The 25,993-nt window shown below is 40.8% G+C and overlaps 1 protein-coding gene across 1 annotated transcript in view; it reads right to left on the bottom strand.

Annotated features, from left to right (window-relative positions):
- Positions 1–25,993, bottom strand: part of LOC147321850 (uncharacterized) — a 97,509-nt gene that overhangs the window by 15,462 nt on the left and 56,054 nt on the right. The window contains exons 8-19 of the mRNA XM_086305130.1: positions 24,589–24,672; positions 24,208–24,372; positions 24,010–24,093; positions 23,178–23,345; positions 21,064–21,294; positions 20,741–20,971; positions 18,784–18,885; positions 18,451–18,527; positions 17,988–18,132; positions 16,474–16,711; positions 10,463–10,547; positions 7,885–7,975 (exon numbers count right to left, since the gene is read on the bottom strand). Coding sequence (XP_086161256.1) covers positions 7,885–7,975; positions 10,463–10,547; positions 16,474–16,711; positions 17,988–18,132; positions 18,451–18,527; positions 18,784–18,885; positions 20,741–20,971; positions 21,064–21,294; positions 23,178–23,345; positions 24,010–24,093; positions 24,208–24,372; positions 24,589–24,672 — 1,701 coding nt within the window. The remainder of the gene's footprint in view (positions 1–7,884; positions 7,976–10,462; positions 10,548–16,473; positions 16,712–17,987; positions 18,133–18,450; positions 18,528–18,783; positions 18,886–20,740; positions 20,972–21,063; positions 21,295–23,177; positions 23,346–24,009; positions 24,094–24,207; positions 24,373–24,588; positions 24,673–25,993) is intronic.

Below are 25,993 nucleotides of genomic sequence, written 5' to 3'. Positions count from 1 at the left end.
TCTACTTAGGCCGCTGCCGCCATGATCTGCACCCAGATAATCGGCAGAAAATGGATGGATGGATAAATATAGCATACATTGCAGTACGTGGTTTGCTTTTTAACTGCAAGGCATTTATACTTAATTCATTATGTTCTCCTGCACACGCAAACACACACACAGATCCACACACGATGACTAATAAATAAAAATGTGCCAAGGTCAATCTCCTCATGGATGCTCTTAGTCCAGTGTGGTAGCTGAAAACTCAGCGACGTGGGGCTATCACACAACACAGCTTGTAATAGAGTGACACAACACAACTCTTGGAATCTGTGAGGGCGAATTTAGCAGAGCTAAACCTTGTTGCCAAGGTGAAATAATTAGATGTTAACCTTGAGTAATTGCAGTATTAGTATTTTCCCTTACTTTTATTTGATTAATTAAACACTCTCATGTTTGATTTATTAAAAAAAAAAAAAACTAATTTCCACTCGTTTTAAAAGTGTTGTAAATCTTGACCAAGGTGACAAACTGTTTATAAAGTAAAACATGAAATGAAATAAAATAAAAGAGCTATGACTGATGTGAGTCTGCCTATTTTGTGCTTGAACGAAAAGCTTAAGAAATCCAACACATTATCAATAAAACAAAAACCAAAGGTGACAGCAAGGAGGAGAAAAAAAACCCTTTCAATACACCTTTTTCTTATCGCCTCGTCCTTCCAGTCTGAGACTAAATTCTTCCTGCCATATGTCACCTCTATGAACCCGTCTGTACAGGAACTTTTCATGGTTTTGTACTGAGACAGAAACACAAACGTACAGCCTTCTTTGGTAAAGAAGGATATTGGGTGACAGCTAAGAAGGACGTGAAAAGTTATAGCAACAACATGCGAGGGGAAAAAACATGGTTAGTTTTCCTGCTTGACTGTCCTTTCCATCTCTCAAATGAATTACAACAGTGTAGCTTAATGAGCTGTGTGGGATGGTGATGGGACACACATGCACACACACTGTGCAAATACAAAGTCCATTCCATGGTTTAACAGTCAGACAATTGGGCAACTTCTCTTTATTCATCAACTAAACAAATGAGCTTCATTTGTCTGTCCTCATTTCGCCATGTGTGTGTATGTTTGTGTGTGAAAATGGTGATCAAGCGCAGGTCGTTCTGAGCTAATTAGTCCAGGCTTGGGGGCTTCTATCAGGTATAATGAGTGAGATCAGTGAACAGCTACAACCGTTACGGCGAACCGACATCTCAAGTGTCTCTAAAATTTGAAATACAACACGTTTGTTTTGCATCCACTTAGCCAGATTGCAAACAAAAACCACAAAGATATTTACAGGCTTGCACATACAACATGCTGTTTTGGTTTTTTTTTTTTTACAAAAATCTGCAAACAAAAAGTTACGCAGTTGAAACTAGTTTGAGTGGTCCTATTGTGACTTTTTCTGGCTCAAATGAGAAAATCTTTCCATATTGCTTTAAAAAATATTTTTTCTCATTTCCAGGATTTCAAATATGGGTGTTTTGTGAAGCCATGAATCTAAACAACCAGTCTTTGGTGCCTAGACCTTCAAATGTGGACTTTTTAAAAGAGAAACATTACTTATCCATGTCCGTCCGGTGTTGCTATGGCTGACGTGTCAAGGCACTGCCAAAGATACCTGTCCGCATTTCTGTGCCAGCAACAGAATAGCAGTATTTGTTGCCCTGGGGTGAGAACGCACGAGTACTGGATGACATGATTTGATGGAAAATTTCTATTAAGCAGTTAGGACCACAAATTTACAAAAACATATTGGCAAAAGAAATTAATAAGGCCCTAATTCTAGCAGTCGAGTCCCAGACAGTTGATTCTGTTCATCTGGATGTAGCGTTTTCAGTGGGAGAAACGTTTCGTCACTCATCCAAGTGACTTCTTCAGTCTCAGCTGACTGCAGGTTTCCCAACCTTATAAACTGTACATTTGCATAAAGCTCTTCCGTGTTAATCCAGGGGTTGTTTGTTCTCACTGAAGTATAAATCACATATAAATCAACCAAAACCATATATTAATAATTAAAACCCTTAATTTAAATATGTTTTAAAATATTATATTGCAGACAATGATGGCTGGATTGACATAAAAAGACAAAACAATGGCTTTTGGGGGAAAAACTTCCCAGACCTTCATTACAGTTATCCTATAAAATGTACCTCAACTGGATTTAGATCACATGACTGACTCTGCTAATGCAGATTATTCCAGTTCTTTACCTTTAAAAACTCCCAGGTTGCTTTTAGATTGTGTTTTGGGCCACTGTCCATCTCTCCTTTGAAATGCCATCTAGTCAACTTCGCTCCAGTACAGCTGAAACCAAGCAGATAGTGTATCCCTATACAGTTCCATCTTCTGTCACATCATCAATAAACAGCAGTGATCCAGCGCTGCTGGAAGATATGTATGTCAGTGTGTCACACTGCTTCCACCACACTTTACAGATGAAGTTGTATGCTTCCAAGCCTTCTTCATACTCATTTTCCTGCGATTTCCATATAACTTCATCTCCAAAATAATGTTGTTGCAGAGCTGGTGTGGCTTTTATTTTCAGTGCAATATCAGCTTGGTTGATGCAGTGTTTAGCACTGTCAGCTCCCACGCTCCAAAGACATGATTGTGAGGTTAATTGGTAATTATAAATTGGCTGTAGGTGTAAATGTGAGCATGAATGGTGGTCCGTCTCTCTGAGTTAGCCCTATGAAGGACTGCGCCCACCTCTCACCCTGTGACACATCCTCATTGGTTAATACAGTTCATGCTGACTTTAGTCATACAACTATTAAAAGATTATGTTTAGGGAAATTCCAATATTACGTGGACCTAACTGCACATTATAGCGACATTCAACACACCCTTGCGAAACTTAAATTTATATTGTGCATTCACACACTGATTGGTACAAATCTACAAAGTATTTTTACACATTCAGATGCAACTTTGTATTTTACGCCCCGCCCCCCCCCCAAAAAAAATACTTCATAACAGAATTTGTATGCAGTTAAATACTGCCTAATGATTCATTGTGGGAAAAGGTGGTAACAGGAGGTAGCAGGATGACTCTTTGTTCCCTTTTTTTTTTTGGCAGTTCTATGTTTTTCTCAAGGATTTTAACAAGGGACCAGACTTCTCTCTGTAATCACTAGGCAAGCGCCCCGCTGACTCAGAGTGATTAAAATCTACTGTCTAATTGTATTTGTACAGATGACATCAATAGTTGTAAAGATATTTGGGCAACTAAAAAAGTTTAAGAACATGAAAACATGCTTATAAACTTTGCTATCTGAAAACTTCTCTGCAAATTCTCATTAAAACTGCTTGAAATCTTTAACTTCATGCTCAAAGAAGTTGAGGTAAACACACTAATGACTATGATTGTGTGTGTTGTGTGTATGGCTGAGTAAATGTGAGGGAGAAGGAAAGAGGGATGATCTGATCAATCACAAAAACATGCCTTATTTTTACCCTGATTGGTATTTGAACTGGACTCATGCAGAGGGACAGGACTAAGCAAAGTGTGCATGTATCTCTTCGTGTGTGTGTGTGTGTGTGTGTGTGTGTGTGTGTGTGTGTGTGTGTGTGTGTGTGTGTATGTCCTGAGCAGCATGCATGGAAGTGCAAAACTGACTAACATGCGAATCGTTAACTTGATACCAGAAAAAAGATACTAAACAAACCCAGAAAACGCAAACAAGACTCTTTCGCGCACACCTACGTAGTATACACTGTGCATACAAAGACATACATAGAGAAAAAGACAGAGCTATCTGAGGTTCAGCTTCTGTGCACCAAGGCAATTTGTAATATAGATTTCCTCTATAAGCCACTGTAGAGTACCATTTACCATTTCAAACCCTTTGATTTTTTTTCACCATTGGATAATTCATCTTCTGCCGCTCAATAACCGAGATTGGAACCTAATGAAGGAGTCATAGTCACAACGGCCATCACACAGGTGTTTAAACACAGTTTGGAGTCAAATTCACTGAAAAGCTCATTGGTTTTTGAAATGATGGAGGACACGAAGCATGCAAAGGAAAAATGCAAAGGATTGTGAACAAGGGTGGGTCAGTGAGCGCATAACATATACAAATACATACTTTTTGATGCATACACTAAAAAAGTATTAGAGTGATTAACTGAATCATTTACAACCAGATGTAATCACTGTACTTGCTCATACAGTATCTTGAACTTAAACCCAAAGGTTACTGAAACATTACAGTTACAGTTACAACAACACCGGTAGTATTGGGAGCATTTTTATTAGCTGAGCAATGTGTTTCAGCCACAAGCCAAAACATGCACATACTACTTAGGCTGCATGAACTTTTACCACTTTAGTTACTAAAGCGGAAAGCAGACTTTAGGTTCCATGCCAGAAGGCTCTACTCTGTTTCTCCTAATACTAAAAGGCCAGAGAGGAAGTCCATTATTGATATTGGCAAGATTCTGAACTCATCTAACTTGTCAGTCCATTAAGGTCACCTGATAGGGGTTTGCAGTGTCTGCTTTACTATCTTAGTCATTAGATGCTCATGGCTGTTGCTTCTTGAAAGGCTGTGATGAAATACTATGATGCGATGGGTAAGAGCTGGATGTGAACATTTCTTACACTTTCATATTAATCCATTAAATATAGGGCTATAGCCTGTTTGCTCAGCTTAGCATGAAGTATGGAAACAGAGGGAAACAGCTAGCCCAGTTCTTTGGAGGCCCTGTAGAGTCAGGCTAGCTTGTACAGTTTTGCAATCCTGTGTCCACAAAGTTGTGGGATAAAAGAAAAACAAAAAAGGAACTGGAGTTTGGGATTGGATCAGCCAAGTAAGTCCACTTTAAGAAATCTTAACAGTAAAATCAAGGAGTTGACATTTCACAGCTTTCATTGTGTGTTTAATGTGTACTTCATGCCAAAAACAAAAGCTTCAATTTGAGGCAGTTTAGTAACCTACAGTTCAACTAGTCCAAAAATCTGTGTGAAGACTGCAAACTCAGGCACAGATTACAACATGAGTTAGATAATGGTCTCAGAGGCCTCTATTCCCAGGCAATGGGACCTAGCTAAACAAACAGCTAAAACATGAAAGCTCGCTTAGCTCAATAAATAAATAAACATCACAAAGAAAAGTATCTTGAAAAATTACTGTATAGATAAAAACGGGAATCAATCAAAAGTAAACATGATAAAATAAGGAACTTAAATCAAAAATCAACGTGGGTACGGTCATATAAGGTGCATTGCTAGCTGTCCCCGTGGCAGCGAAGCTGAAACAGATGCTAGAGAAGGTTTTCAGCTGCATATCCAGTAAGCGGTGTACTTTCCATTAATTATCCACAGCTATTCACAACAGCCACAGTCATTTTGATGACCTCTGCATAAGCTCATCGAGGAACCCAAAAATCCAAACGGTGTGTTGATTCCAATGAGATTCAAGCAATTACAGCACTGATGAATTCCCTTGGCAAGTATTATGGATGCATTCCAACAGCTAGCAGTTCACTATCCAAGCCACAGAAACTTTCCTTCTTAGGTAGCATATCAATCCCTCCACGTTTCTTCTAACCGCTAAGATTAATGTCTCTGTCCACACGAAAAGTCTTGAAGCCAGGTAAGGTCACACTGTGGTCCACTAAGTATGTGCACCAACATCTCACTGCAGTGCTCCAAATAGTACATGGCACAACACTCTGTGCTTTTCCTCAGAGAATGGTCTTAATCAGCTCGCCAAGCTCATCTGTATCATTGTCTAAACGCACCAAATACCCCCTGATGATCGCTGGAACAGCTCCATCATTGAAACCCCAAAGTTTCCTGTGTGGGTCCTCCAGGATTACAGGCCCTGCACTGGGCAATAGAACTGTCAGCACTATCAGCTGGTGAACAGCCCCCACTGCAAGAGTGTAAACTGAAGAAAAACCTTTAGTAGTACACTAAACTTGACTTTGCAAGACTTGCAGAACAAACACTAGATGTTTCAGCTTAGTATAAATCACAATGAGCAAAAAAAAAAACCCTAAAATGTTCCATTCATGCATCCATTTTCTTAACCGCTTATTCAATTTAGTCACAGGGATCTGGAACTTCTCCCAGCTGTCATAGGGTGAGAGGAAGAGAACACCTTGAACAGGTTGCCAGTCACATCACAGGGGGTTACACAGAGAAGCAGACAACCACGGACACACACTTACACTCCTACGGCTAATTTGGAAGCCCAGTTAACTTAACATGCATGTCTTTGGACTACCTGATGAGAACCCATGCAGGCACAGGGAGAACATGCAGCAACCTGCACATAAAAGCCCCAGCCGCCGCATTCAAACCCAGAGCCGTCTTACGGTGAGACAGCAGTCTATTTTTGAAACTGTATTTTTTAATGATGGAAAGAAAAGGAATTTACTGTATTTATTTGTGAACATTTAATTGCTAAATTTTTCCATAAGAATAAGAAAACTTCATCTTGATGGATTAAGTGCAGATAAAATTAAAACCATGGGGACTGGGAGAAGAAAAACAACTTATTTATCTTATAAGATGTTTCCATATTTTTGAGGAATTTCCCGAAACGTGTCAGCATGAGGAAAAAAAAATCCTTTAATATTGCAACTTTTATTATAGAAGAAAGAGACCTTTTTTTTTCTTGATAATTCTTGCACTAGCAGTCATTGGCACGTCTGCTTCAATCAATAGTCTGACATACCTCTGACAAATGTCATGCAAAATTTTTGATCACAGACAACAGAGAAAAGAGAGCCAGCCACGCAGCAAAGGCAGACATGAAAGAGTTTTCAACACTCGTGAAATAGATGAAGAACTCTTCGCGAGCGCTGACATGGCTTGTGACTGACCAATCAGCTGGCCTTAGTTGGTGTCTTACTGGCCCTGGGCTATCACAATTGTCAAGCCATGGTGCACTAAACAGAAGAAAGGAGAGCCGTGTTATGTGGACTGCATTATTCACAAGGACAGAGTGGAGGAAAAAAACGGAGTAAGGTGAAGGAAAGTGAGTGAAGGGGAACAAAATGAAAAGAGAAGAAAACAACAGAGCACATGAGTGAGAGAGGACAGAAAAACAAGAGTGGGAAAGAAAAGAAGGCATGAAAGAGAAAATGAAATACATAAAGAAGAAACTTGAAGGTAAAAAAAGGGAACAAAACACATAATCAAGGCATGAGAGAGCACCGTGGTGTGGGGAAGCTTACGGCTGGATTCAGAGTTTGTCAAATCTAAATGAACATCACTTCCCTACACTGGCTATGGCCCTAATTATCCATTCTGCCTTTGTACAGCGGCAGCTCAGCTCTGACAACTGCTCTCCCTTGAGATTCCCCCCAGCTCCCAGCTAGAACATTAGGGAATATCAGGGAATATTACACCTAGGAATTAACGCTCCAAATCACCTTGCTAGGTTTAGGTCCCGCATATACCCCTCCCTTTCTTGGACAAGATAATCCTGGCTCTAGCACCGGATATATGCCACTAATCATCAAAAAGGCAAGGGGTGGGGGGGTTGCAGGGAGAGAAGGAACAGCAAGGAAGATCTTCAAGGGAAAGGGAGAATAGAGGAGATCATGAGTATTAGTATTCATGTTTATGTAGTACAGTACACCTGGCTTAAATGTTTCATCCAGATGGGTCAGTGAGAAAAATCAATAGGCTGACTGGTAGAAGAGTTAGATAATCGCATTTAAATAATGAAGCGGTAAAACCTGGCATAGCTGTAATTTATGTACACACAGTATCAATTCATTTTCTTCTCAGCAAACACCTCACCTGCGTTGTGCCCCGAGCCCTTTTTAAACAAACACCTGAAATTATTTGGGAAGACTGCGTCACTGAGGTTTGGTGCGTATTTCTTCACCTGGTCCAATGCATCCTGTTTCTCTCTCTCTGCTGTGAGTTTCTGATGGACAGCCTCTGTCAGCTCCTTCTTCAGCCCCGCAGCCATTGACCTGCGAGCGAAAACAAAACAGCCGAGCTTAGTATCATCCTAAGACGAGGCTTATCAACGAAAAACAAAACAAAAACACAGCTTAAGTGAGTAATTCGTTTTTGGTTAAACTGATTTCATTATTCAAATGTATTTTACAAATACATTATTTCCATTAGCGCAAAAACAAACAGAGACAGAAAATCCCGATCCGCGTTAGTGTTTAACGCAGGCCCCGTGAAGTGTGAGTATGTGTGTGTGGCAGCCGAGCTAAGGGAATGTGAAGGGGATCAATATGAAGGGGTCTATTCCTGCCACGCACCGTGCGTCCGTGCGTGCGCGAGTCAGTCAGTGTCTACGAGTGTGTGTGTACGTGTATGCGAGCGAGACTGTGTGTGCCGGCTGCCCTGGCTACAGCCGAATCAATACGACAAATGATTACCATTTCCACAAACCTCCCTCCACAGCCTCACTTCGGCCGCTCTCGGGCCTCGACACCCCTCCGCCAACACTCCACACAGACACACACACACATATATATGTATATATGTATATATATATATATATATGTATATATGCCGATATAAAAATGAGAAATTGCAACTTTATGAATAGTAAAAGCATCCGGGCCTTTTACGGCCAAAAGTTTTTTGACCATAATCTGAAGTTAGCATATTATTGATTTTACAGTTAAAAAAAAGAATGACTAGGCAGGGAAAGACCACAAAGTCAGCATCTGTCTATTAGTTTTTATTGGCTTCTGTGTTAAAACGACTCATCCAAAAATATCAAAACCTTAATAGAAAGCCCAGTATTTACCCAACTAAATCTTTCTAACACTGGTGATAAATGTGATTTATACTTCATACTTAAGTTCATTAATCAGTCTATTAAGTGCTAAAAAAATGCAACTTTAACTTACTACCACTTTTGTCTGTTCTGTCTACAACTTATTATTTTCATTATCGTTTAATCTGCCAATTATCTTTCATTTTTAATTATTTACACTGTCTAGAGCAGTTCCCAAGGACCCAAAACCTAAAGTGTTTTCACATGATTATAGGTTTTATCCTCTCAGAAAGACAAACCCCAAATGATAGAAGATCAAATTTTTAGATTTGAAAGGCTGGGGAAACTTGTTTTGTCATTTCAGATTATATTTGATTACTTTATAAAAAATGTCACGGATAGCTGTTGCATTAAGAGATGGCCGATAGCAGAAGGGTGACAAAAATAAGAGAGAAACAAGAAGGCGATATCTCTAGGCCACCAGTGCTCTCCTTAGACCCTACAGTTTTCCTTGGGTAAGAAGTGAATGATGAAAAAGTAATGATCAAAAAAATTATGAAATATGAAACCTTGATAGTTATGAAGGCACACCAGCAAGAGCTGGGCAATTTTAATTAATTTTCTTCTCAGATGATTAGAAGGCGATAAAATGAAGAATAAAAATCCGTATACGTTTGTATAATGAAAGGAAATCGTAGCCGACTACACTCAGAATCCCTCGCTAAATGTTCCTCAGCAACTTTAAAGCTGAGACTAATAAAGCAACTCATTGGTAGCAAAAGTTGAAGCAAAAGCCGTACAGCCAAAACAAAAGGAAGAGAAAATGTCTGACAGATCGGTCCGTAGAGAGAACATATGATAGGATGAACAGAGTGGGAGAGAGAAGGAAAGAAAGAGAGGAGGCGTCCTGTGGAGAAAGAAGGGGGATTTCCCACAGCACAGATGGAAGCCATTAGCATGGTGCTGTTGCTTAAAAACCTTTCATGTCTTTGCAGTTATTAGATAATACCCGGTTAACAGTAAACAGCATGATTCTGCAAATGGATATAATATGCAGGCACAGCGATTGTTTTACCATACAGCATCTAAAATTGGTTAAAATCTAATAAAATGTAATAATTCAGAATGTAACCTATAAAGTCTCCATACTGAGTTTTAAATTGTCAGTTGACGAGCAAAATGTTCCATGGCTCAACTTAACCAAGAAACTCCCCGAGACGGAGACCGTAGCGGTGAGGTCATGTCGAAGCCAAAGCCGCAACCACAACTATGCGTGCACAAACAGCAACACACAAACACACACTCGACTGGGTGATACATGCTTGCTGATGTCATCACCGCAGCTCTGGTGAAACAGAGAGGTCAACCAGAGGTCTCACCTCTGAACTCTGCGACCCAACATCTGCTTGCTCACCTTCTCCCATCAATACATGTTTGTATATATTTTCTCTCGCATTAATCCAGGAGCAGATAAAAGGGAAAGCAGTTCACATGTTCAGGAACAATGTAACATTTTGCTTTGCAGGCTCAAACAATGTATGCATTTAGAGCTCAGGGCTGTTCTGTTCAACACATGTTCGGTTAAAAAAAAAAAAAGCCTACTGTGCGTCGCACGTAAAAAAGTCTAAATGTTTTTGATTACCGAGCTTACGCGAGGGACGGCGGGAAATGGGATGAGAACGGAAGCCGCTTTCCCTTTTTCCTTCTCTTTGCTTCTTACCTTATTTTCTCCTCTGCTAGCTTGCCTTCATTCAGACACCCCTCCATCCGCCTCACCTCCTCTGCACGGGCTGCCAACTCCTCCACTGAGCAGGAGAGAGAGAGAGGGGAGACAGAGGAAGAAGAAAAGTGTGCGATAAAGAGCAACAGTTCATTTCAGACACACTTAGTTGGGATTCATTAGAGAACAGGCCTTATTCAAATAATCACACAACCACAAAAAATGCAAAAAGAATAGTCATAAAATTGCCTCAGATAGCTCTCGATGCAGAGATGATTTTGTTTTTTGAACTGGATTAAAGAAATAACTCTCCGAGATGACTACACACTTGCACGACACTTTACATCTCCTAGCAGGCAAACGTTAACTGGATGATTTACAAAACCTGCATACGGAGGTCTTTATTGATTCTTGTCAAGTTCAGCACGAGTGGGAAAACATGAACTGCGAGTCACCTTCAAAGCGAACCAAGAACTCTGCCACAGAAGAGGCACTGAATGCCTTTCAGAGGCGGAGAGGGAAGGGAGGAACGAACACAGTGCACTGCTTACAGTTGGTCGGCGAAGCAACCTTTTGTTGAGAGACAAAAGGGGTGCTCCCTGGTTTCGTCAATAGATGGCACTCTTTACCTTGAGCAGGCCACTTGAGCTCATACCCCTGACTGCAGCCCTTCAATCACATACCCTTTTCAGCCGTCTCTTCCATCTACATGCAATAAAACCCCATTGTCCTACACTTAGTAGTTTAGCACATTGAGGGATGCATAATAAACCACTAGTCAGGTTTCTCAGCTAGGTTTGCTTTGCAGGCCCTGTTCAGTTTGAATTTAAAATTTAGGATTTGCCCCCGCACTCCCCTCTTTTTTTTGTTCTGTATGCTGTTTTGTGAGTCAATGTTTCTTCATAGCTCTTAAAACCTTTTCACTAAATTCAGTATTCATTGAATATAACATAAACTGTCAGCCATCGGTGACCAAGGCTAGTGAATATTGAGAAGGTCTGTGCGCTGAATATGAAGAGGTGTGTGCGCTCCTGAGTCTGTGTTTATGTGTGCACGTGTGTGTGCGAGTGCGGGTGTTTGTTGAATATTTACGGAGCGGACCTTGACTTTCTGAGTGTGTATTTGGGTGTGTGAAATAGAAATATAGGAAATGTGTATTTCTGTAAGCTTTTTAAGGCCACACAGAATGCTAGGATAGAAGTGGTGGGAAAGACTGAAGAGGAGGAAGCCAAAACCAATACCATAAAGGAAACAATACAGAAAAGAAAATCCACATTTAATAAAACTATGACTAATTTATGGTTTTGTTGCATCAAAACTGTTTAAACTAAAGCCCTAGGAAAATTGAAGCTGCAACTGGAATTGCTAAATATTTAACGATGCGCTTTTATTTGTGTATCTATGTGCATGCATGTGCCCTGCCTTGGCTATTTTACCGAACCTCAAGGTGAAAGTTTTGCTATGAATCTCAATAATCAATAAAGTGGAGATGTGAAAACTTGAGATGGGGATCAAATTCATATTCAAGGCATTCGCTTTTCAGGTGACCTCAGTGACACCTTCCACCAGGGGAAGCCACAGAGAGAGCAATTAACTGCATGCGCTGACCGTTTACACAAACTCTCTTATTTGTGCCTGAGCTCGCATAAATAAAGATGCGCACAAAACTGAAATACACACTGAAAATTAAGTGAAAAACAAATTTGTAGAAATACGAGGGGAAAAAATGGGCACAAAGGAAGCTGGTCCAAACACATACAAGTCCTTACTTAAATGTGGTATATATTTAGCTTGGCAAGACTTGATGACCAAATACTGACTATTTTTTTCCGCATAAAATGAGGATCTGCAGAGGGGGTGTGGATTTTGACACTTCTCTCTTTATCTTAGTAAAAGCAGAACTGTGATCCATATCCTGAGGTCTGAGGCCCTTAGCAAACTGTTTTGAGTGGCTTCATGAGCTGTGTCCGTAGTTCACAATTTAAGATCTTCAGTCCTTCTCTTTCTTAGCTCTTTGATTCTTGTCTTCACAACTTACGGTGTGACATTAGGCCACAATGTAACTCTCTCCCGATCTCTCCTTCTCAGTGCCTTCGTAGGAGCTTCAAAGCCCATCATGCAGCATCAGCCTATAATCACAGATCTGCGGTCAGATTACCCTGCTCTCACCGCTAACCTTTAACATGAGAAGGATGAAAACCTTGCTAACCCTGAATCAGTGGTTGGGGCTAGGCCCGGCCCTGCCTGGCCCTCATAAAAGCTTCATAAGGCTTCATGGGAGCTTCCTTTGGCTTTGTTGGGGGATTCGGATCCGGCTAAGGTGCTCCCGAGAGATGTCCCAAAGCCTCCCAAGACTCTTTCTCTCTCTTTCTGAAGTTTCATGGGCTTGCAACACTGCTTTTGGGTATAAGCCAAAAGGTGCAGACACACAGCCGCACACTGTCATGCACACAAATACACCACAAGAAGACCAAAAAAAAAAAAAAAAAAAAACACACCTCATATGCACACAACAGTGAACACTCACAAAGACAAAGACTAACACACACAAACACACACGCGTACACCCCAACACACTCCCCTCTTGCTCTCTCCTCTTCGCTTTATTTACAATCCTCTGGCAGCGGTACAAGGGCCCGGGGCTATAACACACGGCACCTAATGCTCAAACTGCCAGGTAATCTCATGTCTGACATCCCCCTTTGATAGAAACTGATCAATAGACTCTTGTAAAGGAGTCATTTTCTCTGATGTTTCTACCAACCACTTCTCTCTATCTCTAACTCTCTCTCCTTTTCACCCCCCCTTCTCTTTTATTAGCCATACATTTATAATTCATATTTCAGCGGGGCTGAGTTTGCTCTGAGACAAAGAGGGAGGGGGGGGGGGGTAAGGGGGGGGGGGGGGGGTATGCTTCTTTGTGTAATAAAGAACAATAGTGGTGAAATGATGGGGAGAAATGCCAGTGTTTGCTGCTGGTTCCGGTGAACAACAGTTTTGGGGATCGATAGAGTGTGAAATGGGATTATAGCTAGTAATAGAGGTGAATTGGAGGAGAGAGGCCTGTGCACGTGTGTGTCCGGGGATCCAGACTGGATAGCAGCAGCGCACACACACACACACACACACACATGCACGCACACACATTCACACGTACAAACGAGTGCACGCACAAACGTGCAATAATGATTTCATCATCTTTAGGCAGATGCACATCAGCAGCACAGAGGGGTGGTAATATCACATTTCTGTTTTGGTGGAAGTGTGGAAATAAGGATATAGTGTTTTTGTTTATGCCGTTATTTCATTTGTTGTCACACGGCATCACATTTATTTTGCATTATAACCAACCTTACAACACATCTTATTTAAGATGTAAGATGACTCTACTAGTCGGATTTGAATATTTTAAAGATCCATCCCCGCCCGTGTTTCACGAGCAGATGCTATGAAAACACCTACTTAAGAGTACGCCACATCTGATTTTCCTGGAAAACAGATTACGAATACAATCGTCCCTTCGGTACACCTTTATGTGCATTTTCTGTAATGGCTCGTGTGCACTGTATGTTCGAAATAGTGCAATTTTCCACATGTATCACACACGCCCCAGCCTATTCCGAGAGCCATAAGTGACAGAATGACAGTAAATTTGACACAAGCACCCATACGCCAAGTTTAAGGACTTTTTTCTATCCTTTTTAATCACTCCTTTCTTTCCAGTCTCTTCATCCTATCCTGACACAGTCTGATTGAATCCAGCTGCCTTCAGACACTTCAATCTAATCCATGTGACACTTCCCTGGTTTCCAACTCATTCTCTTTTCCTGCTTCTTTCCTTCTGTCTGGCCACAGAGACCTTTATATAATATCCATTACTCCCAAACTACATTTATATATTAAACTGTAGAAAGCATATCAACAGCATTAGAGGTAAAAATGCTTTGTTAAAAACACCAAAAATGGCAGTTTATCTCGTTAACTGTCTAAATAGCAACATCAAAAATGACTTTGGACTGATATGATTATTACTTCTGAAAACCTGATACTGGCAGCTACTGTGTTGATAATTCATTGATTTTTAATTTACCAGATGAGTAATTTTGTAATTTTACATAACAATTTACAGACGACTGGGTTATAAAAGGCTAATAAGTTATGTAGAGTAATTTAAAGCATCTTAAATATGCATTCCTTATTAAATTATTCTGGTTAGAGTCACCTCTAGCATACATTTTCTTGTTAACTCATAATTGTATACCTGTTTCTGCCTGTCCATATTTTTCTTATCATTCAAACCTGTTCACGTTCACAGTCCAGTCCATCTTAGATGAGGTCTGCTGTTATTAAGCAACAAACAAAATCATCACCACTCAATGAAATGTTTTCATAATACAGAAAGAACCTCGACGAGGGCTTCATGTTAATAAAAAGGCCCTTTGTTCATGACAGTAATTTCTCAAGCTGACTCCTCACCCAGTTTATTCAGACCACTGCTATATCCAGGTAAACAATGCCCCCTTTGTTATAATAATGCATCTTTATTCTTCTTAAGTTATTACAATAGGCTCTGCATTGCTGGATTGTATTTGCTGAAGGTAAAAGCTGAATAATATGTGGTTTTGTGTGTAGAGTAGAGTTGAGGGAATGCGTTTTGATCACAGACAAAGGCCAGGCTACACAGCGTTGTCCTTCTGTCTCTATCTTGTTAATGAGCAGTGTTCAGTGAGCAAGCCAGCCACTGTCTGCCACAGAGAGAGACCTCAGATTCATCTCTCTGCAGACAATAGGTGATTGTGTGTGTGTATGTGTGTTTGTACCTTGGAGAGCCAGTGTGTATGTGCTAATTAAAGCAGTGGGAGTTGGAAGAAATGGCTGCAAGCGTGCGCATGTGAGGTGTTTGCCTGGCGTGACCGTCGATGTGTACGTTAATTCTTAATGAGACATTTCTGTGCCCAGAGAGACCCAGCCATCACCATTCCTACACTGACGCACTACTACAAAGGCCACCATTGGCCACACGCACACATGTACAGACACACACAGAAACCAGATCATTACCATACAGCTAAAGCAGTGCACCATTAAATCAAACCTCTACCTACAGCGTGTGTGTGTGTGTCTGAGTTAACATGGTGTGCAGACAGCTAGCTACAAAATCACCACACTGCTGGCTAATTTGAGCTAACTGATTGAGCTAACAGCAGTGCGGGTGGTTCTGCAACAAAAGACAGGACAGGCTGCGTACTGTAGCTCCTCTGGTATGTGATGGGCTTCTGATCGCCAATAATGTCCAAAACCTTAGCAGCGGGGAAATGTTCATAGAGTGCTAATAATAAAGGCAGGGTGATGAATGGATCAAGCAGTGAACTGACATAAAATCTTTGCTTTTGGTCATGTTGACTTGCTTGTTAAAAAAATGTGGATGCTGAATCAAGCACTGGTGAAATACAGGTTAATTTTCACATGATACTGAGTATAGTGTTAGTTCAGGCAGGCCACAAAGTCAAGCATAGCCATATTCCTGTCAGATCAATTGATCTCCATGCTTGCCCACAGCTGGAGGCTCAACTAATGCATCTAGCTGGCAAATCTCATAAAGGCCACACTGTGTAAGTGTCTTTAGGAACCTACGGCTTCTTCTTATCTACATGCCACATTGCAACCCACTTTCATCCCCACTCTTCCTTTTCATGCTATGCTGACAGATTCATATAATGCGTGCAGTAACACTGTCATTGAACCCTACTCTGTTTTATGTTGGGGTCTGGCTCTTGCTCTCTCCGACTACAGACATCCACGAATGCGCGCCGAACAGCAGAGAAGTCCCTGAACAGTGACATAATACTGAATATTAATAGCATTCTTCTTATAAATATATTAGTCCTAACTGAAATATGTATATGTTATCAACATGAATATACGGTTGACGGAAAATTATTACTTTATGACTAACTGCATACATGGATCAGGACCAACGGCAGCTTATCAGTTTATGGACTGATTGCTACCTGTAACTTGGTGACTGCTGCGCAGCTCCTCCAGCTCTTTCCTCAGCTTTCCGATGAGAGTGCTCAGGGTCTCATTCTCTCTGATAGCACTCTGCAGCTTCTGCTGCTCCTTGTGTAACGCCTCCTGAAGCATCTGGGCCTTTCTTCTCTCCACATCCACCTCTCGGCTCTTTCTTGCAGACTCTTGTCTGGCCTCCTTCAGTTCCTCATCTGACTGCCTGAGGAGTGTCACCTGTACCTGCAGCGTACGGGCCAAAGAAACATCCAGCGTCTGTTCGGTTTAAATATGTTGCACAGTTGTGTTTATAATGTGCTGTTGCCATGTAACAGTTGCCATCAATAGACCTCTAAATATATCATCAGAAATCACTTATTATTTGCTTTGCTTGCTGCTTACATTTAAAGAATTTCCAAAATGGTATCGCATCATATTGTATGGTCCTGAATAAAAACCGAAGATAAAAGATATATATATTTCCATTTAATCTAAAGCTGGAAAAGACAGAAGGTGGTGGAAATGATGGTGGATATAATAATAATAATAATAATAAAACAGAAAAACATTATGAACCAATATAAATTCCGTGTTTCTGTAAAAAACACACACATTTAGCAACCCAAAAAATACACTGTCAAATACAATTTCCTTAAAAAAAATGTTTTTAGTGTTAATGGCTCTGAACTCAGCCCTTGTATGTATGACTGATCACTCATGTAAAGGATTAGACTCTTGTATAATTATGTATATATGCATAATGATAAAAGTTAATAATGTGTACATGCATTATGCATGTGATGAATGTAGATGTATACTTCAAGATATGTGTACCTACATGACACGGACTCATTATGTGGTATTCCACAGGGAAGTTGTGTGAATGAATGGGCAAGACCTGACAGCAAGAGAACCTGCCGCTGTGTGTGTTTGTGGGAGTAAATGTAAGTGTGCGAGCATATGATTTTGGTAAGAGTAACACGTGTTTTGCTAATATGTGACAAACACAAATTAACGTGCGAAATCAAATATTACCGTTTCCACCTACCCATACACGGCTAAGCAAGCGTACACACAAACGCGCGCAAACATAGACACTCACACACTCACACACATACAAATGATGTGTCCAAGACTGCCAGGAATGCTGGCGTTCTGCCAGGCTACAGTCACCACTTTGAGTAATTTGAATATTTAGTGTCCCATTGAGCTCTTAATTGGAGTCAATTTCACCAGCCTTGGCACCGTTTGGTGCTTTAATTAATGGCGAGGCAATTTGTTTCTGCCAGACAATCGCAGGACAATCACATGAGTGGTGGGTGTGTGGTGCCCGTGGAGGTGGTTGAAATACTCCTCTTTGGGAACTCAAACATGTCCTTAGATTGAAATGACTGCATCGCGAACATTTAAGGACAATGGCAGATGCGTCTGAATTTAAAAGCAGACGGGACAAAGGTCAAATTAATATAGCTCTCACTAAATTAGAGGACAGGTCAGCAGATATGCATTATTTTAATACCTTTTGGGCGTTCGCCAGTTCAAGCTCTAAGGATGCCACTTCCTGTTTTGAACGAATCACTTCCTGTTCCAGCTGTTTTTGATTGCTCCGGTGAGTTTGCTGGGAAGCAGCGAGACTTGGTTTCAGACCCACCTTTTCCTGGACTCTAAGGTAAGGAGAGCAAAAGATAATTGCCTGAGCAAACCGGTCTGTAAAAAATGTGCTGCCCAAGTTAACACAGCGTAATAATATGTAGACCAGATAGCATATTAATGATTACTGAAATTAAAAAAAAAAGATTTCAATAGATTTTTACATTTGCCAAGTAACATAATATATCTACTGTGTGCCATTTAGTAAGCAGACTGTTGCGAAAATGAGAGCGAGTTGGGGGTGGAGACTGATGAGAAGGGCATGAAAGGAGAGACAAGGACAGAAACCGAGCAGCAGAGGAGAATGAGAGTTTTATAGACTCTGTTATTACTGTCTCTCTAGCTCTGACTTCATCTGAAGAATAGTGTTTTCACACACCGCAAGGTGTTCAACCTGTGCCGCACAGCGCTGAAACACACACACACAAAGAAAAAATGAGTGCTGGAATGTAGCAAAAACTGTTTGTCCATGTAAATATAAAACAAACTTTAAATATAAGCCTACATTTACATTTACCAGCGTTACTTCTGAATACTGGAATGTCAACAAATCTTATCTCTCAGCTGTTATCACTGAACATAACTGTGGCAGATATATTTTAATGTTTCATTGTGATGATAATACACAGAATGCATAATCCCAGCAGTGCCATGCAGGATATTACCTTCTGCAGCTGCTGTCTGAGTCTTCCTAGACTCAAATACTCCTCATCAGAATGAGAATGGCTCCAACGATAGAGCTGCAGGTCGCACTCCACAGCAAGTTTCTATAAGTAACGAGAGAAAGGGAGAGTAAGTGATATAGATAGTTAGAAAAAACATATTTTTTTAAGAACATCCCGCTTGTTTAAATCTTATTTTAATCGGTTCTATAACCCAAAACACACCTAAACAGAAACTTAAATAGAAACAAACCACCAAGTCAAGACACAAAAGGGCGAATGAATTGAATGAATTGCATTTCAACAGATTACACTTATTTTGGTTTACTAATAAATGGCAGTGGCATTGATGGGCCATTAAGGAAGCACATTATTTTGTGTTACACTCATTTGTGTATTGATTTGCACAGAGAAACATGACCTTGGTGTTTCAAGCACATTATACAAACTGACTGTAAAACAACAAGTTCGAACTTAGCACGTGACTCTAGCTCATAGGAAGTACTATGAGCAATCGCGCTCATGAACATCTGCATTGTTCTCTTAATTACAAATGTATATCTCTTTGGAAAAAAGTGAAAGTGTTACACTTTGTTTTTTACTCCCGAGAGCATCGCCAGGAGTAATGCTCTCGCTTTTTTTTCATAAATTGCTTAATGTATCACTACCCTCAATCTTACCCTATTAGCTGCTGTCCTTTATACAGGCAAATTATGTAAGTAATTCAAAAGTAGACATCTTTATAGGAAAGGGAAGAAATCTTACTTATCTTCAACTGTCCATCTTTATGTTATAGTGAAATATTCTCTAGTCGAATATAAATTGACCAGTAGAGATAGAATTAAGATACTACACTCACAATTTGAGCCAGTCCATGGTTTTCTTCTCCATTTATCCCTCAAATGTGAAACGCTATAACTTCTAAACTGCTTTTATAGTCATGTTTTCTTTCATTTAAAACTGTTTCATGTTTTCCACACTGTATTTCTTCGTAAACAGGGAATAAAGGCAATGGTGATTTTAGGGTTAGCTAAGCCCAACAGTGACATGAGGTAGCGCATTAGCAGGATGTGAAGCTCCATAAGAACTCCTAACCTCTTGATAGGCGCCTTACAATCAAAGTCATTAGCCAGTGTAATAAAGGGCCTGAGATACAGCCATTCTTCAACAGCCTAACTCTTTTATAACCAACAGATTAAAGTTGATTGGATTAAAATGACATTCTGCCCGTCTGACCTTGGCGGCAGCAGTTAAGTTCATCCAAATTAAATTTCTCCGTAATAAAGATGATTCATTTGTTGCCTGACGTAGTAAATATAAAACAGAAAGGGGGAAAAAAAGAAGAAGAAAAGATTAAGTGACACACGCCAGTGCACAGATGCACAAATGCGCACTAGTACACACACACATATACATGCGTGCGTACAATGACACAAGCACACAGAGCAATATATCCATGCATGCACTTGTACAGCATGATTGGAGCTGGCAAGCACCTGGGTGCACTTGCGAAAATAGAGAGACACCCATCGGAGTTAACCCCAAAAAAACAAGGCATGTATTCAAAACCTAGTTTTTAAGGAGGTGGGTGCATCCATGAAAAAATACATAGTGAGACAGTAAAGTGTGCAACAGCATTAGTTTCTTAGTTTGAAATGAAAGGCTGAACTGGTTTATGACCGAGTTTTCCACTGATCTCACAGTCAACCTCATTTGTTACGTGACATGATTACACAGAATTAGTGTATACAATGAATCACACTGTTTTCAGATGTTTCATTAAGTGGAAGGAAAACAACTCTTTTGCAAGAAAGGTTAATACTATTTGTTACGCAAGCAAATCAGGTTGTCCACATAGATATAAAGGATTAACTATGTTCATGTATTTGTACGTGTGTTTGTGTCTGGATTTATCCTTTTGTTATTGCTGTGTCTGCATTACGTAAATGTTTTCCCAAACCTGCTGATTGAGTGTGTCCATCTGCTCCTGAAGGGATCTCATCAGGTTTTTGAAGTGCTCCAGTTTTTCTTCACTCTCTCTTAGCAGGTTGTGACTGGCCTGAAGTTCATCTGTTAGTTGGTCAAGAGCCTCCTGTGAATTCTCCCACTGGCCAACCTTTTCCTGATACCGGCGCTCCAGCTCAGCTAGCTCTTCCTTCAGCGAAGAAGCTGCTAACTGCGACTCTCTTAGCTGCCATTAAAACAGGTAGTCAGACTCAAAATTAAAGACATATTAGACAAAACGTATGTACGTATTTAAAGGCTATATCGGCCATTATTAACCTTTTCCTGTGAATATTGTAGTTCCTCCTCCAGACGTTCCACATGCTCTTGCACCCTGCGCGCCTTCTCTATTGCTGCCGTGCATTTCTGCTTAAAAATCGCAGCCGTTTCTTTCTGCTCCTGGGTGTGCAAATTGGCCTCTTTGAGCTCATCCTTGGATTCTTTCAGCTGATGATTCAGAAGTTCCACCTTCTCCTTCTCCTTATTCAGCTTCTTTTCAACTGTATCAGCCTGAGAGCAAAATCAAACAGAGTACAGATGCTGATGTTGACCTTTGTTTTTCAATAAAGATGATGAAAGCAGTCAAATTTAAAAAGACACAGTGGCACGTGTGAATGTGTGAAAAAAAAAGCAATATGAAGTAGGAAGCAATAAATAATCTTGCAAAACGTAAACTTTTATATTACATAAACTATTACAGCAGCAACCATCATCATCATTATCATTATGCTAAAATTCAAACAGTGAAACCAAAGCCATTACTCAATGCTTCGTGACTAAACGTGCCTTAAAAAGCTACTTGAACAGACCCATGCTAGTTTGTTTAACATGGTGTAATTTACTGCACTGCTCTACAGTAACCTCTGTCATAATGAAAGGGGAACTCAGGAAGTGAAACCGGGCTTAATCCTGCCGTTACACTAGGAATCCTACCGTAGCTCACCTTTCAAGGGGAGAGGTTGAGAAAGTTAAACCCGCTCTAACACTCAGCTTGAGTTCATCCACATTAATCCCGCTGTAATCTGGATCAGAACACGAGGGTTTTACGACTAATGACAGCCAACTAGTTAGATTTCAGCGGTTCACTGCAGCTCGGTTTAACCAGGGATTAACTGGGCCTGCAGGACTAACACTGGATTGAAGGTGGCACGAGAGAGAACTTGCTCATGCAAAAGGAAGAAAGAGACAAACCAGAGGAGAGGAGTCATCGACTCTTACTCTCTGTTTTAGAGTGGAAAGACTGAACAACCTGTGTAGGTGTACGGCCGCGTGCGTGGACTGCTTAAAAGCATTGACTCAGCCCATGCAGCCTCTGTTTTATCTGAGCGTGATGGTGGTGAATGGTGAATGTTTGACGAGGTTGTCTGAGGTAACAGTTTTAAAAATAATCACACGGAGAAGAACCACACGCTATAAAGTGAGACGTCGTACGTCGGCTTTACATATCAAAGCTGTATTTATTACTTGCTCTACTTGTGTCACTGTATTTCTCTCCTTTAATGAATTCACTATCCTACAGGCCAAACACTAATGGTGGACTTTGCATTTCTTTCTGTTACTGGATGAAAGGCCTCATAACAAGACTTAATGGGGACACTATGGCTTTCTTGTGACCATAATCAGGAGCGTGTGCTTTGGGGAAACAAACAACCCTCATTAAACATGATGGAAAACACATCTGACCCTCATGACCTGACAAGCCTCATTTGGCCTGATGTTTGAGTATTCACTGCCGTCACATGACTACCCAAGTTGACCCTAAGTTGATAATAACTTTATTCTTGGTCTACATTTCCCTGTCTGTATTCATGCTTAGTTCCAATTAGATGTGAGAGTTTCACAAACAGTAGAGTCATCGTGTCTTGTTTAGTAATTCAGATGATGTAGATTGGAATATATGTAAGATGACTACAAAATAAAGCTTGTCTGCCGCAAGCGAGTCGGTTTGCCGTTCCTGGCAGAAAACTCTGACTACTTGATTGTCTACCGTGATTTAGAGCGCTCGCACTCAAACGCACAAGTGCATCCGATTTTTCCTTTTATGTTCCTCATTGGATTATCGCAGTAGATGGCTTTTCGGTTGGATTATGTCTCAGCCGACAGACAAGTGAGCACACAAAAGAGTCGACTTCTGCGCCGTTATGGACCTCCGACTTAAACCGTCCTTGAGCTTTGTGACCTCCGGCTCTCGGTCTTTCAGCCTGCTGTGCATTTGGCCGAGCTCAGAGTTGTTCTGCTTCAGTCGGCTGTGAAGCACGGAGCCGGTCCCCCCTCCGGGTTACGCTTCAATTTTGTGAGCCTGTTTCACGACTTCCCGGTCAGAGTTCAACTGATCCATAGATTTCACAAGAAGTGAGCAAAGGTGAAGAGGAGAGGAGAGAGTTTCTCTTTACCTGTTGCTCCTTAATACGGAGCTGCTCTTGTAGCTGCTGTTGTTCTTTCTCCTTCTGCTCTCTAAGGTGCTCGATATCGCTGACCTTTTCGCTTAACTGACAGGCCTCTTCCTTGTGCGCTCTAATCGTGCAGTTTAAGTGTCTTACCTCTTCCTCCAGAGCTGTCACCTGAGCCAAAAGAAAGAGAAAAAAAGATGAAAATTGAAAAGGATGGAGACGAGGAAAGCTTTACGCTGGGATACTATGCACACCCAGACAGACAGAAGAGACAGTGAGGGGGTGGCAGTAACCAAAAAGTGAGTGTCAGGTTTGAGTCAGAGAGTTTCTCAGTTTAGTCTCAGGACCAGCTGGGAAAATGTAGGCACAGCATGAATGAGTAACGATTCCCTTTTCCTTAGCTCCAACTTTCGCAGAGCCTTTGAGCAAGGTGCTACACCTCCCATTGCTCTGATGGAGCTGCTCGATAGCCAACAGTAGAAGACTGCTGCTGGTTTGGGCACTTCCCTTGAGTAGATGTGTGCAACTCTGTGGGTGTAAAGCAAGGAAGTGTTGAAAAAATAGGGGTGATCACTGAACCTAGCCTCGGCATATGAAAGAAAAATAAAAAAAATTGTAGGAGAGAATTGAAAGCCCTAAGACAAATTTCAAACCCAAAAAGCAAAACATAATATAAAAAAGAAAGCGCCTTTTTCATAAAATACTGCTTAAAAACGGCCAAATATGCAGTTTTAAAGGGAAAAACATGGAGTTTCCATTTCTCCAAATTGTATTTTTTAATCTCTAAAAACTGCATGACACAACCTGAAAAGTGAACGCAGACGAGCCACCGCACCTGCTTCTGTGTTCCTCGATGCTTCTGTTCAGCTGTCTTCATTTCGGCTCTGAGCTGCAGAATTAACTCATCTCTACTTCGAACCTGAAAACAGAGAAAATTAACAAAATTAATAAAAACGTGCATTTAAATAAGTTGCACGTCCTGGCATTTTAGCCTCTCCAGTTCCTTTAATTAAACAGACAGAGAGAGATGGACCTCAAGGTGTGAGGTGTGGAGTTTGTGGCTCAGAGCCAAGTCAGCCTCCAGTTTGGCTTTGCTCCGGTCGAGGTGGGCGCACTCTTTGCTTCGGTCCTCCATCAGGATTCTCAGCTCATCCCTCTCCTCACGGAGCTTCTCCAAAGACCTGTCTTTTCGAAGCAACTGTTACATTTGCACATTAATTTGCATCCGCACCAGGGGAAAAAGCTTTAAATGCCCAAAGATAAACATGTAATGAAACAATATTAATTATAAACCCACTCAACATTATCCAACAAACAATTAAAAACAGGATGCGTTAAAAAGTGATTCCATTATCAAATTTCAGTGTGGTTAACAATAATCATGAAAAATGAAACTGATGGGGTTTTTTTTTACCTCTTTTTGACACTCTGAGTGTTGTCCCTTACTTTCTGTGAGCTCCTTCATCAGTGTACAAATCTTAACCTCCCTCTTCTGTATCTGTAAGATGAAAGCATTTAATCACACATCAAACACCCATTTTTTTGTTGCTTTTGTTTTTTAAATCGCAAAGCCACAGCCGATCTCATAAGATTCGGACAAGGGAACGTCGTGTTAAGAACATTCGCTGGCGACTCTGTCACCGTTTACTGAACTCAAGATAAAATATTCGAGTTGTTGTTTTCATATTTGTGTGTTTCAGGTAATGGTGGCGGTGATGGGTGAATGACACTGCATACAGGGAAACGGTTGTTGATGCTTCTCTTGAGTATACGCTACGTCTCACAGTAGCTTGTGTTTGTCTGTTTCCTTGGTGACCTTCCCTAATTACCCACTTCTGCTCGATGCCAAATGAGTGCGTGAGCGTGTGCGTCTGCATGTCTGTGTGCGCTTTCATGTGGGTGTGATTCCTTACAAGTTTGCCTCGGGGAAATGTTTTGGACATTTTTTGTTCTCATTTTTCTTCTGTACGTGTTCACCGACTTCCTACCTCGCCACGGTCTTTTTCTCATTGAGGTTGGTGAGAACGGCCAGGTTTGGGTGTCGAGCCAAAAAGTTTCTTTTTAACTCTGGGATATTTTTGCGATGGCTTATTAACATTTTAAAGATGTTAAGTTGTTCTTTTAACCTTTCTATGACTGAAACGTGAATCTGATCATCTCCAAAACAAAAAACAAAATCAGCGGCCAGTATTTGGGAGTTGAAGACCGAGAGGAATAGGATGCTCTAAATTAATTAACCTTTTTTAAATTGACATGAAGGCAAGATTGTATTACTTGATATCTAATCCTGTCTTGTGAGTGATTTTACCACAATATCACTGACAATGCTGACAATAACAATAAGAAAGAAGAAATGCTATGTCTCGATCTAATTTTAACAGCTTATTTGTTATAGTTGAAGCAGACAAGTTTTCACTTCCAATTTGTAAGAGCCTTTCTTTTGGAATTGAGTCAAATGCTCGCTCTCCGTTTCTCTTTCCCTCCCCACCTGCTGTCTGTCATCCATGATCTAGGGATCGTTTTGACCAGAGTTGAGGGCTTGTTTGTAACTGTCCAGGGGGATTGATGGAGTTAACTTGGCTCTTTGGCCTCTCACCTCTGGCTGTCGGTGGCCAGGCTCACCAGACGCACTAAACCTGAGCTATGGCAAGTGAAGAAGAAGAAGGAAGAAAAAAAGCCCTGTGTATACACACCGCTATCCACGCACCAGTTAAATCACACAGGAGCATTCATGTAAACACTTCGACTCATACAAATAGGTAGTACCCTGGTACCGGAGTGATACCGGTGGTGTTTTGCATTCCACAGACATCAGATAA

The sequence above is a fragment of the Aulonocara sp. 'chitande type north' Nkhata Bay genome, linkage group LG9 (assembly GCF_057382095.1).
Source record: "Aulonocara sp. 'chitande type north' Nkhata Bay isolate Kocher_YH1m ecotype deep benthic linkage group LG9, A_spYH_male_GT1.1, whole genome shotgun sequence".
NCBI classification, from domain to species: Eukaryota; Metazoa; Chordata; class Actinopteri; order Cichliformes; family Cichlidae; genus Aulonocara; species Aulonocara sp. 'chitande type north' Nkhata Bay.
The sequence above is the reverse complement of the archived record's forward strand: the minus strand, read 5'-3'. Positions and strand labels throughout refer to the sequence as shown.